At 45.4% G+C, this 13,696-nt stretch overlaps 1 protein-coding gene across 2 annotated transcripts in view; it reads left to right on the top strand.

Moving 5' to 3' along the window:
• PRDM10 (PR/SET domain 10) overlaps positions 1–13,696 on the top strand; it is an 87,680-nt gene that overhangs the window by 48,206 nt on the left and 25,778 nt on the right. For both annotated transcript variants that reach the window (XM_079930638.1, XM_079930637.1), the window contains exons 6-11: positions 965–1,206; positions 2,518–2,721; positions 7,164–7,236; positions 9,282–9,399; positions 11,712–11,841; positions 12,350–12,592. In XM_079930638.1, coding sequence (XP_079786764.1) covers positions 965–1,206; positions 2,518–2,721; positions 7,164–7,236; positions 9,282–9,399; positions 11,712–11,841; positions 12,350–12,592 — 1,010 coding nt within the window. The remainder of the gene's footprint in view (positions 1–964; positions 1,207–2,517; positions 2,722–7,163; positions 7,237–9,281; positions 9,400–11,711; positions 11,842–12,349; positions 12,593–13,696) is intronic.

The raw sequence follows: 13,696 nt of genomic DNA, 5'->3' as shown, positions 1-13,696 counted from the left end.
TAATTGGTTAATTAGATTTGTTTAGGGTCACGAGCATGCTCTCTGTGTGGCCCAGTCCCTTTTTCCTGTTTTGTGGCTGGACCTGTCTCATTCTGGTGGTGAGCTGACAGATGGGCGACACTGGGAAAGGGGGTGAACCACTTTTTCCTGTTTTGTGGCTCGACCTGTCTCATTCTGGCGGTGAGCTGACAGATGGGCGACACTGGGAAAGGGGGTGAACCACTTTTTCCTGTTTTGTGGCTCGACCTGTCTCATTCTGGCGGTGAGCTGACAGATGGGTGACACTGGGAAAGGGGGTGAACGTGGATGCTTAGTGCCCACCGGTCACTCGCAGAATGAGCTGAAAGTACATATCAGGGCTGGGCTAACTGTGTCATCCAGGTGAATGAAGGATGGGATGCTAAATTCATTCATGTCAGCATTACCTTCACACAGTACACACGGAAATCTCAAACTCAACAGTGCTTTTTCTGTTGATTTAGACATGCCCAGACAATAAGGCTTCTATAACTCCCTTTGAGGAAACTGATTAAACAGTATTGTCAGGTTTTTAAATAACAGCTTTATTGTGATATAATTTACATACTATAAAATTCACCTAATTTACATATTATAAAATTCTCATCAGATTTTGCAACATTTAGCCTAAGAAGCTCCTCTTTTCTCTTTTCAGACATGTTATAATTGATTTGCAAGTTTAATGCCACTATTTGAATGAATATCCAACAGAGGAATAAATCACGGCCTGCAAATTATTTCCGGCAGGCCGCAAGCTAATTCTGCCTGCTTTTAGAAGAAAAGTACAGGATCTTAGTGGCCTCTGAGGAGGAATGTATTACAGTGGAATGGGTATTGCAGCTGTAGGAGTGCATTGAGTTTGGGCTGGGAAGTTTAGATTTGGGGATTTTTCAGGTTGGAACTTTTCCCCTGAGACTGTGACGTTGAGGATTGCTCTCTCGTGTAGGGTGTGAGGAGTGTAATAACGCGCACTCGTCCGTGTGCCCGAAGCACGGCCCCCTGCATCCGATCCCCAACCGGCCGGTGCTGACCCGGGCGCGGGCCAGCCTCCCCCTGGTGCTGTACATCGACAGGTTCCTGGGCGGTGTGTTCTCCAAAAGGCGTATCCCCAAGCGCACCCAGTTCGGCCCCGTGGAGGGGCCGCTGGTCAGGGAGTCGGAGCTGAAGGACTGTTACATCCACCTCAAGGTAATTTCTGCTTCAACATAGTCCAGTCTCGTTCCGACGATTTTTAAGGGGCACGCGTTTTCCCACCAAGCCTCTTAATGCAATCTCATAGCAGTTCGCTAGTAGTTTTCTTTCTGTGCTTGACTTGTTTCAAATGGAGACGTTTTCTCTCTCACCAATGACACAGAGGGTACGGTTTCAGTCCCCGAAGTCTCAATGTGAATAATTCTGAGAGGTGTTCTCAGGGGCTGGATTAGTCTGGGAGGGCTGCCAGGATCAAACATGACAGACCGGGGGAGCTTAAAGAACCGATGTTTGTTTTCTCACAGTCCTAGAGGCTGGAAGTCCAAGGCCAAGGTGCAGGCAAGGCTGGCCCCCGGTGAGGCTGCTCTCCTTGGCTTGCAGGTGGCTGCCCTGCGGCTGCCTTTGCACAGGGCTGTCCCTGTCTGCAAGGTGCCTCTGCAGCTTCTCTGTGTGTCCTGATCTCCCCTTCCTATGAGGACACCAGTCAGATGGGATTGGGACCCACTCTTGCAAAGCCGTGTCTCCGAATGCAGTTACATTCTGGGCTACTGGGGGGCTAGGGCTTCAACATACACATTTTGGGGGGGACACAATTCATCCCATAAAAGGGACTCGACAGCTTGTTTTTCAAATTAACTATGACTGGAGCATAGAATTACGTCGACTCATGTTATCTGTTAAGTGCCCACAATGTTTTTAGGAAAACCTCTTTGCAGTTTTTTAAAAAATTAATTAATTAATTAATTTTTCGCTGTGTTGGGTCTTCATTTCTGTGCAAGGGCTTTCTCTAGTTGCCGTGAGTGGGGGCCACTCTTCATCGCGGTACACGGGCCTCTCACTGTCGCGGCCTCTCTTGTTGCGGAGCATAGGCTCCAGACGCGCAGGCTCAGTAGTTGTGGCGCACGGGCCTAGTTGCTTCGCAGCATGTGGGATCTTCCCAGACCAGGGCTCGAACTCGTGTCCCCGGCATTGGCAGGCATATTCTCAACCACTGCGCCACCAGGGAAGCCCCTAATTAGTCTCATTTTTTGATGTGTTAGTTAATGATGAAATATCAACCAAAGCTGTACACTCAGGGTGCTAACTTGTAGATTTTGCTAAGTAATCCTTCTGTAGGTGAGTCTTCAGAAGGTATCTTTTTCCTGTTCCATTCGGCAAGACACAATTCCAGTATCTTTCTAGATACAAAGGGGAGAATCAGCATATCTGGTTAATTTCAGGAACAATATCTTGTATGTCATTACATGCATATCTATCATATTAGAGGTTTTGTGTATGTGAGTCTTTTTACTTTCACTCTGGTTGCAGGTTTCTCTTGATAAAGGTGACAGAAAAGACAGGGATTTGCACGAAGACCTGTGGTTTGAGTTGTCTGACGAGACCCTTTGTAACTGGATGATGTTCGTGCGCCCGGCCCAGAATCACCTGGAGCAGAACCTGGTGGCTTACCAGTATGGCCACCACGTGTACTACACAACAATCAAGAATGTGGAGCCCAAGCAAGAGCTTAAGGTACAGTGCTGGGTCAGTGGCACCTTTGCTAGGAATTGCAATTGCTTCATGCTTTTCCTACTTTTCTTTTCCCTTTGCAGAGGGATTCTTTAAACAACGGTCCTTTTCTTGTAATTCACTTACTTACTGAGCACTTGCTGTGTACTGTACACTTCTAATAATCCCACAAATAAAACAGAATGAAAAGTATATGACTTTTGAGATCTCTCAAAGGCGTTCATGAAGGTATTAGGCCCAGGGGTGAGGAAGTAGTTGTTTTGGGGGCACAGGCAGGTCTGTGTGATTAAAGATGGGCTTACTTCACATCATTTACACATTCTAAGGAAGAGTTAGCTGGGAAACAGGAGATCTTGTAAAATGGAATTCAGATGTATGGGCGAGATTTCTTTATCTGAAGACTCATTTTACCCAAAGAATTCTATGCACTGACTTCTGATTTTAGGAATATATTTTTTGGGGATAACACTCTGTAGGAATTTGTCTAAATATTAACTCTTGATGATTAATGAAAATTCCGCTATGATTCTAAGGGAAAATCCTCTCTGCCCCCCACTACCCGTGCCTGTTTTTAAAGCTATGTTAGGAACATGGTAAAAAGAGGGGGTCAAAATATTAAAGTTATAAATGAAAAATATGTCAGAAATGATTGCTTTGGTACATGAACACTGAATAGCACTGTGCCTCAGTGTGATAAAGTGAGAAATAGATACTTCTTTGGGGGGAACAAAGACCTAGACTTTGTTTAAAAGCTGTACAAACCCTGCGTCTTTGAAACCGTCAAGTTTAGATAATCCATAACCTCCAAAGAAAATGTGTAGAAGGAGATTCACATCTCACACCTGTATTCCAACAAATTCTTGATACTGAATGAGTACTTTTAACTGTGGAGGGGAGATTATTTTCTCTTTTAATGCAGTAGAAGGCAGACAGATACAATTAAATAAGAATATAATAGTTCAATATAATGAACAACCAAAACAACAGATAAAAAGAAAGCAACAGAATGGGGGAAATATTTGTAATACATGTTAAAAGGTTTGAGTATACAAACTGAGAGAAAGTTGTGTGCCCCTAACCTCACTACATCCAGATGGACAATAAATAAGTATCGGGAATAGACTTTACTTGGGGGAGGACTCAAATAGTAAAGAAATGTTAAAACATTTTTTTAAAGGTTGATCATTTAAAAACCCTTAAAGCAACTATGAGTTAATATTTTTGTTAATTTAAACTAGCAAAAATAAACAGATATAATACAAGGAGTGTGAGGGTTTAAAAAATAGGGATGTTTGTTTCAGAATTGCAAGATTTTATAGAATATTTCTGACAGTAGGCAGCAAAAATGTTCTTGGCCGAGTAAACCCAATCCTTGAAAATAAGTCTGAGGAAATAATTATAAGCAAAGATAGAGCTAGCTACATTAGAATTTTGTAATTTTTTTGCTGACTCAGACATTAAGATGCACCATCATTTTGCACACCATTGAGAAAACACTGCCAGCTGAGCTATGTTACAGTGCTTATTTTAATCAACAGAAGTAGTTATTTTATTTTTATGGCAGGAGCTATTTTGGACTTATTTAGACACAATTTTGAAATCACATCACACTTACGCATATTTAAAAAGGCACACTATAAGCAAAAGAAATTGGTTCAGGTATAAACTGCTTTCTGTGCAGTCTGACTTTTTTTTCTTTAACTGGATCATTGTTTTACTTTATCATGGATGTTTGTGCTTTTGTCTATCTGTCATCTTCTGTACCATCAAGGTGCTGATGATGGTGCAGTGTTTTTAGAATAAGTGCTCCTCTGCTACCTCTGCGATATTTTTCCAAGCCACTGATAGCTTTTCTGTAAGTTTTGATGCCGTGCTTTCCCATTGACCGAACCCATATGTGTCTTTTTCCTCAATTGAAACACATGTCCTTGGAAGCTGAGAGTTTTTTGATCAAGTCAGTGGGAAGTTTCTGATCACTCGATGTTTGATACCTTAATGAGAGTTCCTCCGGTATGATCACACCAGCCTTGCATTGCTTTGAAATTTCTTTCGTTTATTCTGAGGGAGATGGCAGGTTTTTTTTGGCCTTCATTTTCATTGCTTGGCAAGTGTAGCACCTCACGGGGTGCCAGTGGGACACATAACCGGAATGAGGTGAGAATGGAAAGATCTCGGCCAGGTTTGTGCAGGAGCAAAGGCAGGTGGTCACGGCTACGTCAGGGCAGTGACCACAGAATGCCATGGGTTGGGAGGCACACTCTGATTTCTGAATCAGAGAATATGAGAAACATACCTCTTGGAATCGATGAACAAGGCAGAATTTATAACAGCAGAATGATAAACTACCTAAAAGTCCAACCACAGGGTCATGGTCAAGTAAAGTATAGAATACAGACTCTGTAGAATATTATTCCACAGTTGAAAATGAAGTCTCTCAGTGTGATTATTTCCATATGGTTAAAATAATGTTCCACAACAATTGTATATGATGGATTCATTTAGTGACCCAAATATGGACCTTGTACTATGTTCCAGACACTAGGAGAAGACAGACTGGTGCCCTGCGTTCAAGGAACTTGTCCTCCAGAGGGGAGGTGGGCAGAAAGGTGTAAATAAGCAAGTAATATCAAATAGTGGGAAGTGCTGTGAAGGACACAAAAGGTGTGAAAGGAGCAGATAACAGAAAGGCCCCAATTTAGGTGTGACGGGAGAGGGCGGGCCTTGCTGAGGAGGTGACAGTGAAGAACCCAACATTCCTGGTGGTGGAACAGCAAGGGCGAGAACTCTACATGTTGGAGGAACTGAAGGTGGGTAAAGGAGGGTGGTGGGAGCCCTTTGCAGACCAGCGTCAAGCACTTGAGGTTTACTGAGAACCAAGCAGCTGTTGCAGGCCATTAAGCATGGGAGTGAGTGATGAAATCCGACTGTGTTTCCAGAAGACCGCGCTGGCTTCTGTGTGGGGACTGGAATGCAGGGAGCGAGAGTGGAAAAGCAGAGGCTCGTTAGAAAACCAGGCAAGAGCTCATCTTGGTGTGCGTCTAGGTGGGCGGAGCAGATGGAGGACGTCTGAGCCACCGAGAGTTCTTACTGAGGCATTACAGAAGAAAACAGAAATATGGTGGTCCAGGGGCTAAGGCTCCACGCTCCCAATGCAGGGGGCCCGGGTTCGATCCCTGGTCAGGGAACTAGATCCCACATGCCATGACTAAGAGTTCGCATGCCACAACTAAAGATCCCGCCTGCCGCAACTAAGACCCAGCACAGCCGAATAAATAAATATATTTTAAAAAGGATTAGCTTTTAGATTTCAAGTCTGAGCATCTGTGTGGGAGGTGGGGTATTTACTGAGATGGGGAAGGTAGGCAGGGGTGGGGGGCGAGGAGGAGAGCATCTGGAAGTCAGGTCCGGACAAGCGCCATCAGGCAGGTAGTAGAATGTAGGTAGAGGGCAGGAAGGGAGGGTCTGGGGTAGAGGCAGTGACCTGGGAGTCATTAGCACAGAGTTGGCTGCAATGGGTGCGATCACCTCAGGAAGAAATAAGAAGGCCCTGGACTTGGACTATGCTTCGAGGAACAGCGCTGTTCAGGGTACGGGAGGGGAAGAACAGCCAGACAGGGAGACTGAGCAGAAGCGGCCCGCGGGGTAGGGCGGAGGAAGGGGCTCAGGAAGGTGGCGTAGCTCTGGTGACCCAGCAGTGTTGGGGTGGAGCCACCATGATCACAGCTGTGGAGAAACCTGTGTTTAAATACAGATAAAAGAATTGGAAGAGGGCTTCCCTGGTGGCGCAGTGGTTGAGAGTCCGCCTGCCGATGCAGGGGACACGGGTTCGTACCCCGGTCCGGGAAGGTCCCACATGCCGCAGAGCGGCTGGGCCCGTGAGCCATGGCCTCTGAGCCTGCGCGTCCGGAGCCTGTGCTCCGCAACGGGAGAGGCCACAGCAGTGAGAGGCCCACGTACCTTAGGAAAAAGAAAAAAAAGAATTGGAAGAGGCTCTGCTTCATGCAGATCAAGAGACTATTGATGTTATCTCTCGTGAAGTTGTTCTAATAACAAAACCAGTTTTTTATCTTTTTATTTTTTACATTTTATTTATTGATTTTTTTGGCCTCACTGCTCGGCACGTGGGATCTCAGTGCCCCGACCAGGAATCGAACCCGTGCCCCCTGCAGTGGAGGCGCGGAGTCCTAACCACTGGACCGCCAGGGAAGTCCCACAGTTTTTTACAAAGGAAAAAGAAAACACACAGTGTGTCTTGGCAGGCGAACTTCCTGACTGACCGTCTGCGCTAACGGGGTCACCTCACAGTTCGGCTTCTTTTGTTTGTTTGTTTTCCGTGGGCTGTAGAAAATCCTGAATTGTTTCCTGTGAGCAGGAGGGGGGATTGAAGCACGTGAAGCACATCCGGTGATGCCCTTAGTCCTTGATGATGTACTTGGCTCTTGCAGGTGTGGTATGCTGCTTCCTATGCCGAGTTTGTGAACCGGAAGATTCATGACATTTCCGAGGAAGAAAGGAAAGGTGCTTGGACTTTTTCTTTTTTTTTGTATTTCATATATTGATTCTAAATTGTATATATTACTTACATCTTTAGGCAATGTCTAATTTTTCTATCTCTCTGTATTTAAGATATTCTAATAGGTTCTTTAGAGCTGCACATCCCTGTCTAATTCTAGGGTCAAATGACAATGACATATTTACATTTCTTTCATGGGTGCTGGAAAATAGTATTTAATATAATGAAAACCTCCAAATACTAAATTAGGACCTAGATCAGAGGACGATCCCTATCGAGATGTAATCATCTCTGAACACGGCAAGGTAGGCATTGACTTTGTTTTCAAAGTAAATGTCACTGAAGTACAACCTACGTACAGAAAAGTGCGCAAATCCTAAGTAAGGGCCCAATGAATTTTCATAACGTGAGGACACCTGGGCAACCCGCACCCAGATCAAGACACAGAGCGTGGCCATGGCCCCAGGACTCCCCTGAGCCTTGTAATTCCTCCTCACTCCCAAGGGTAACTAATCTCCCGACTTCAGCACCACAGATATGCTGATGTGCTTGTTACCAAACTTTTTATAAATGGAATTATGTGATATGTACATTTCTGGTGTCTGGGAATCTTTTGTTTGTGAGATTCTTCCATACTGTTATGTACTAATGTAATTTGTTTATTCTCATTGCCATTTGGGTTTCCATTGTGTGAATGTACCGCAATTCACTGATCTATTTCTACCATAGAAATGTGGGCTGCACAATGCAATCCTGGCACTGACTAGCTGGAGTGAGGTCACATTCTGCAGGTCAAGGGCAGAGTCCTCCACAAGGCGCTCCCGACTTCAGACAGTAGTCTCAAGCCCTGGGGGTCCCACGCCCCCTGCACTTCTGACCAGCTAGCTACAATTTAGGGAGTTCCTGCTAACCCCCTTATGTCTGATAATTCCCTAGCACGATTCATGGGACTCAGAAAAGTGCTGTACTTATGAGTACCATTGTAGTATAAAGGATGCACGGGGGGACCAGGCAAATGGAGAGACACTCAGGGCAAAGTTTGGGAGGATCCCATGTCCTTAGGCCGTGTCACGACCCTGGAGCACTGATGTATGATTACCAGCCTAGAAGGCTCACCTGAGCTTCTGTGTCCAGAGTTTTTCTCAAGGCATCATCACGTAGGTGTGAGTGATTGGCTCCTTGGCCTGTGATTGAACTTGCTCTCCAGCCCCTGCTCCCCTGCCTGGTTGATACCACCTGGCGCAAAGCCCCAACCCTGTAATCAGAAGGTTGGTCTTCCTGACACAGCCAGCCCCATCCTGAGCCATCTCATTAGCATAAACTCAGGTATGGTCACAGATCACCAGGAATAACAAAGACGTGCTTCTTACTTGGAGATTCCAAAGATTTAGAGGCTATTTCCCAGGGACCGGGGACAAATGCCAGCAAAATTCTTTATTATACAGCAGGGTCGTTTCCAGTTTCTGGCTAACATGAGGGTGCCACTGTGCACATTCTTGCATGTCTTTTAGTGAACATATGTGCATATTTCTGTTGCGTGCACATCTAGGAGTGGATTGCTGGGTCATACGGTATACACATAATCAGCTTTAATGGGTACTTCTGAACATTTTGCTAAAGTGATTACATTGGGCATTGATTTTCAAGTTATTTGTGATACAGTATACCATCTGATTATGAAACTTGGATCTGAATCACTGGGTTATCTGCATACAGATTTCCATTGTAGCACTCCTTGTCTTTCCAGTGTGGTAAGGTCGTGTGTGTGTGTGTGTGTGTGTGTGTGTGTGTTGTATGTATTGCGGGGTGGGAGAGGGTAGCACAAGGGTGTTTGTTCCTTTGATGTCTTATGCAAATATATCAGAAAACAAGATCCTAAAAATTATTCTCTGTCAAACTTTAGCCTTTGATTTTATAACAGAACAGCAGACATTGCGTATTTATGAACACTGGGCTACGCTGAGAAGGGAATGGTGTGGGTACTGGGCATCTGAGTGTTATTGGTGCCTGTTGATCACCAGCCTCCGTGGTTTCTCTCCCACGACTGCAGTTCTTCGAGAGCAAGAGAAGAATTGGCCCTGCTACGAATGTAACCGCCGATTTATAAGCTCAGAGCAGCTGCAGCAGCATCTCAATTCGCATGATGAGAAACTGGATGTGTTTAGCAGGTATAATAATAAGGGGGAAGACTTCAAAAACTTCGTTTTTAAAGTTCCAGTGTCGTTTCTAGATCATCTGTGAATTTATGGGTCTGTGTGTGTGTGCGCGCACACACGTGCGCTTGTGTGTAGACAGGTAACCAGGGAGGCTGCTGAAGGGCATTTCTTATCCGTCATTTCCTTTTTTCCGCTGGTTCTCATCACTACTTGTGTCTTTTCCAGCATAACCAATACCCAGCAATAGGACATCTTTTCACCTTAGTAAAATCTCCCCTAACTAGAGATTCTGAAATAGGAATTCTTCTGATTTTCAAACTCTTTTCAGTAGTAGGATTCCTTCATCAGACTAAGTCCTATGTTTAATTCCCACTATATAAAAAAGGTAGGTGAAGGAGAATTCCACGGGATGGGGTAAGCAGCAGCTGGATCACATAGGCCTGATGGGTAGTGGCAGGAAATTTGAATTTAATTCTATGTGTGATAAGAAGTCTTTAGAGTCTGCTGATCAAGGGATATTGTGATGTTAGTTACATTTCTAAACATAACTGTGGATAAAAATAAAACTATCACCTTAGCTTGTGTTGCAGTAAGAGTGAAGACAGGGAGTCTAGTTAGAAGCTATTTCAACAGTTCAGATGAAAAATGAGAGTGGTTCTGGGCAGAGTGGTCCCGGTGGGACAGATGTAGGGTTGCCAGCTTTTATGTGATTTGAAAAGAGAGGAGATGGTGCGAAATGGCATTTAGGGAAGTGGGAGAGTAAATATCCCAGGGAAGTCCGGTGTGATTGCCTGCAACGTGAGTGAGGGCTCATGTGAGTCACGGCTGTGTCGTCACCAAGTGTCTTTCGCTGCGAGGGTGCCGGTGCAGAGCCGGCAGGAAGTTGGTTTCACCAAGCGCGTGCAACGCAACAAGAGTGATGAAGCAGCAGTGGGGAGGGAAGAGCATGTACAAGGGAGTGACTCCAGTGAAGGACCTTGGAGCTTATGAGTGGAAGGACGGAGATAAAACATGAAGAGGATGCAGGACTGCAGACAGGGCACAGGACTGGACTGGAGCTGGTGGTGAGGCAGAAGGATCGTTGAGTCCAGGTGTCTGAGGGCGTGAGCTGGAAGTTAGGACACCGTGTAGGAGCGGGCGAGGCATGGCATCAGGACAGTGGGGATTCCGCACCTCCCAAGGACGACAAGGCTGAGGGTGTGACCACGGGAGCAAACGTCTGGGGTGCATGGAGGACACAGCAGGAGTTCCATCGCTCCCTCCTGTGTTTCCCGAAAACTCCGACCATGGCTCTGTTATAGCACTTTTTATATTCTATTGTGAGGTTTGGTTTACATGTCTGCTGCCTCTACTGGACATGTGAGGGTAAAAACAGTTGCATATAACTTACCGTCTTTAGTGTCAAGCTCCATGCCTGACACATTGTAGATAAAAATGTTTGTTAGCCAGCTGTTAAAAGAAATTTGAGACAATTAGGCAAATTTGAACTTTGGCTCGATTTAATAAATGTTGAGCAACTATCACTTATTTTTTAGGTGCGATAAAGTTGTTGTGGAGATATGTGTATTATATATACAAATATATGTCCTTATGTTCTAGAGGTACATATTGAAATATTTACAGATGAAATGATGTCTGGGATTTATTTCAAAATAGCCTAATGGGTATGTGTGTGGGAGAAGTGGTGAGGCTATAGATGGGATAAAACTGGCCATGAGTTGGTAAGTATTGAAATGAGGTAGCGGGTACACTGGCCTCCTTGTATTCTCCACATTTGCCGAGGTTCGGAATTTCCCATAATAAAGAATCTTTTAATGTGGTGTTTACTGGATGTGCTATGGAACCGGTGAATTAGAAATTTGTTCTGACCTTCCAGAAGATTATAGTAAAACAAGGGCGTTCCTTTGACTCGATAGCCACATTCCGTGGAAGGAACATGAGGTGAGCAAGGGGAAGACTGGAATCTTGTATCCAGGACACACACTAGGCGTGTTCTGTCCTGTCTGCATTGCTCACAGAATCACAGAGATGTGTGCGAGCTTCCAGAATTTTTGGTAGCAAAATGTTGTCAGTGCTTTGACTTTTTAAACCTCCTTTTATTCTGAATAATTTAAGACATCTCTGAGCTATGTAGATGGCAAAGATGAGAAATTTGGAAAGCGTGCATGAGCAAAGTGATTGTTTCCATTAGAAAAAAAGAATCAGGAAAAGAAATCAAGTGAGAGGAAATCAAGATTTGGGGTGAATCGGGATCATTCAGGGAAATATTTGTTGCGCAGTATTGTGTAACCATGACTATCTATAACCCAATGTCTTGTCCCCAGAACAAGAGGCAGAGGAAGGGGGCGAGGCAAGAGGCGGTTTGGCCCAGGTCGGCGGCCGGGACGCCCTCCCAAATTTATCCGCTTGGAAATAACCAGTGAAAATGGGGAAAAGTGTGATGATGGGACACAGGTATGGGGGATGGGAAAGCAAGAGCTCTTCTTGGATTCTTGGTTAGAGAACTTATGAGAACCATTACTGGATTCAAATACAAACGCCTCTCAGAGGGTGATGGGCCTGCCTGTCAGTGCTGTGCTGCCTGGTAATTAAAGTCTGACTAGAGAAAGGCTAAAAAGAACGTTGTTTCAAACGTTACTTACAACAAAAACCCAACTCTGCTGCCCTAAAGGTTTGAAATTGTCCAGAGACATTACTGGGGGACTCTGTTTAATTAGTTTAAACAATTAAAATGATGATATTCCAGAAGAGTCCTGTCATAGTCTTTTCCTCACAAAATGATCTGGAATGTCTCCTGGTTTTTACATCCTGTGGATGGTTACCTAACTAATTTTCTCAGAAAGAAAATATTCTTTTCTGAGCATAACGACGCTAGTCATTTAAAAAGTAAAGCAGCAATTCTAAATCCTAGCACTAATGTCTATCTAGGTAGGGAAATAATTGCTGGTTATTGCAATTTCAGGACTTGCTGCATTTTCCCACCAAGGAGCAGTTCGATGAGGCTGAACCTGCAACTCTGAATGGGCTGGACCAACCAGAGCAGCCCGCGCTCGCAGTCCCTCAGCTGCCACCGGAAGCCCAGTCTTCTCTGGAGCACGAGACGGAAACGCACGAGCTGCACCTGCAGCCCCAGCACGAGGAGAGCGTGCTGCCCGCCCAGAGCACCCTGACGGCCGACGACATGCGCAGGGCCAAACGCATCCGGGTAAGCGGGACGCCCGCCCCGCCCTCTCCCAGCCCTCCGCCCCGCGGGCGCTGACCTCTGTCTAGGCAGCCAGACGCGTAGGTTCCCTGCCGTTCACCACCACTTCTAAGGCTTGCTTGCATCTAGCCTATCACAGGCTCAAGCCCCTTGTTTTGGAAGAAAGTATGAACTGTTTCTCTGGGTCTCTGGGTCCCGTGGCAGGCTGGCATGGCCGGTCCTAGATTCCATCAATTTAGGAGTGACTCAGAAGCCTGGCTCTTGGCAGCATCCGGACTAGTGTAGTTAGAGTAGAATAACTCTCTGGATGCCTAAACTCACAGATTGGAAATGGAGAGATAAGTACACTGAGTTGTAATAGTTACTTACATTGACGCCAGGCTAATCTGTGCCTAATCATAGCTCTCAAGTCAGTTTGGGGTTTTGAATTTGTTTATCAATGGTTTCCAAGGGGAGACCGGCAAATGCCAGGACCCGTCAGTGCACAGGGACCTGAGTTCATGTTGATCTGGCAGGTGCAGCGCACACACGGGGACAGCTCGGAGCTAAGCTCCAGGTTCGGGGGTAGGGCAGTGTCTCACCCGCGTGACCGGTGACTTGACTTCAGGCCATGTGGCTGCAGGGCCTCCATGGCTGCCTGGCCCGGTGTGTTTTGTCCCTGTTTCACAGACAGCGTTGATTGTGCGTTAGGACCTGCGGGGGATGCATGTGGAGAGCAACGTGGTTTTGTGAGATCAGTGTCTGTGCGGACAATTGACATCCAGAAAAGAATGACTTAAACCCGTGATTGTGGCAGCAGGATGTTTAAAGACTTTTCTTAATCCTTTATGCAGATGAAAGAGACTTTTTGTATAACTTCCCAGGCTTTACAGTTTCTAGGTGGACGATCATTTTAGCTTATGTTTCTTTGGGTCTTATTTGCCGATAGGCTAGAAGGGACCTTGAACAATAGTCTAGTCCGTGCCTTCATTTAAAAATACATTTAAATGTTTGTTCTGTATGACAGCGTGGAAGAACTCTGAGCAATCAGGCTAAATAGACTTTATAAGGGTCCTGAAATGGAAACGTATAAAACTTATGACTCCACGTATATTATTTCAAAAGGAT

This window comes from Stenella coeruleoalba (genome assembly GCF_951394435.1).
Source record: "Stenella coeruleoalba genome assembly, chromosome: 8".
In the NCBI taxonomy this organism is placed as follows: Eukaryota; Metazoa; Chordata; class Mammalia; order Artiodactyla; family Delphinidae; genus Stenella; species Stenella coeruleoalba.
Note: the sequence above shows the minus strand (reverse complement) of the source record. Positions and strands in the feature narration are given on the sequence as shown.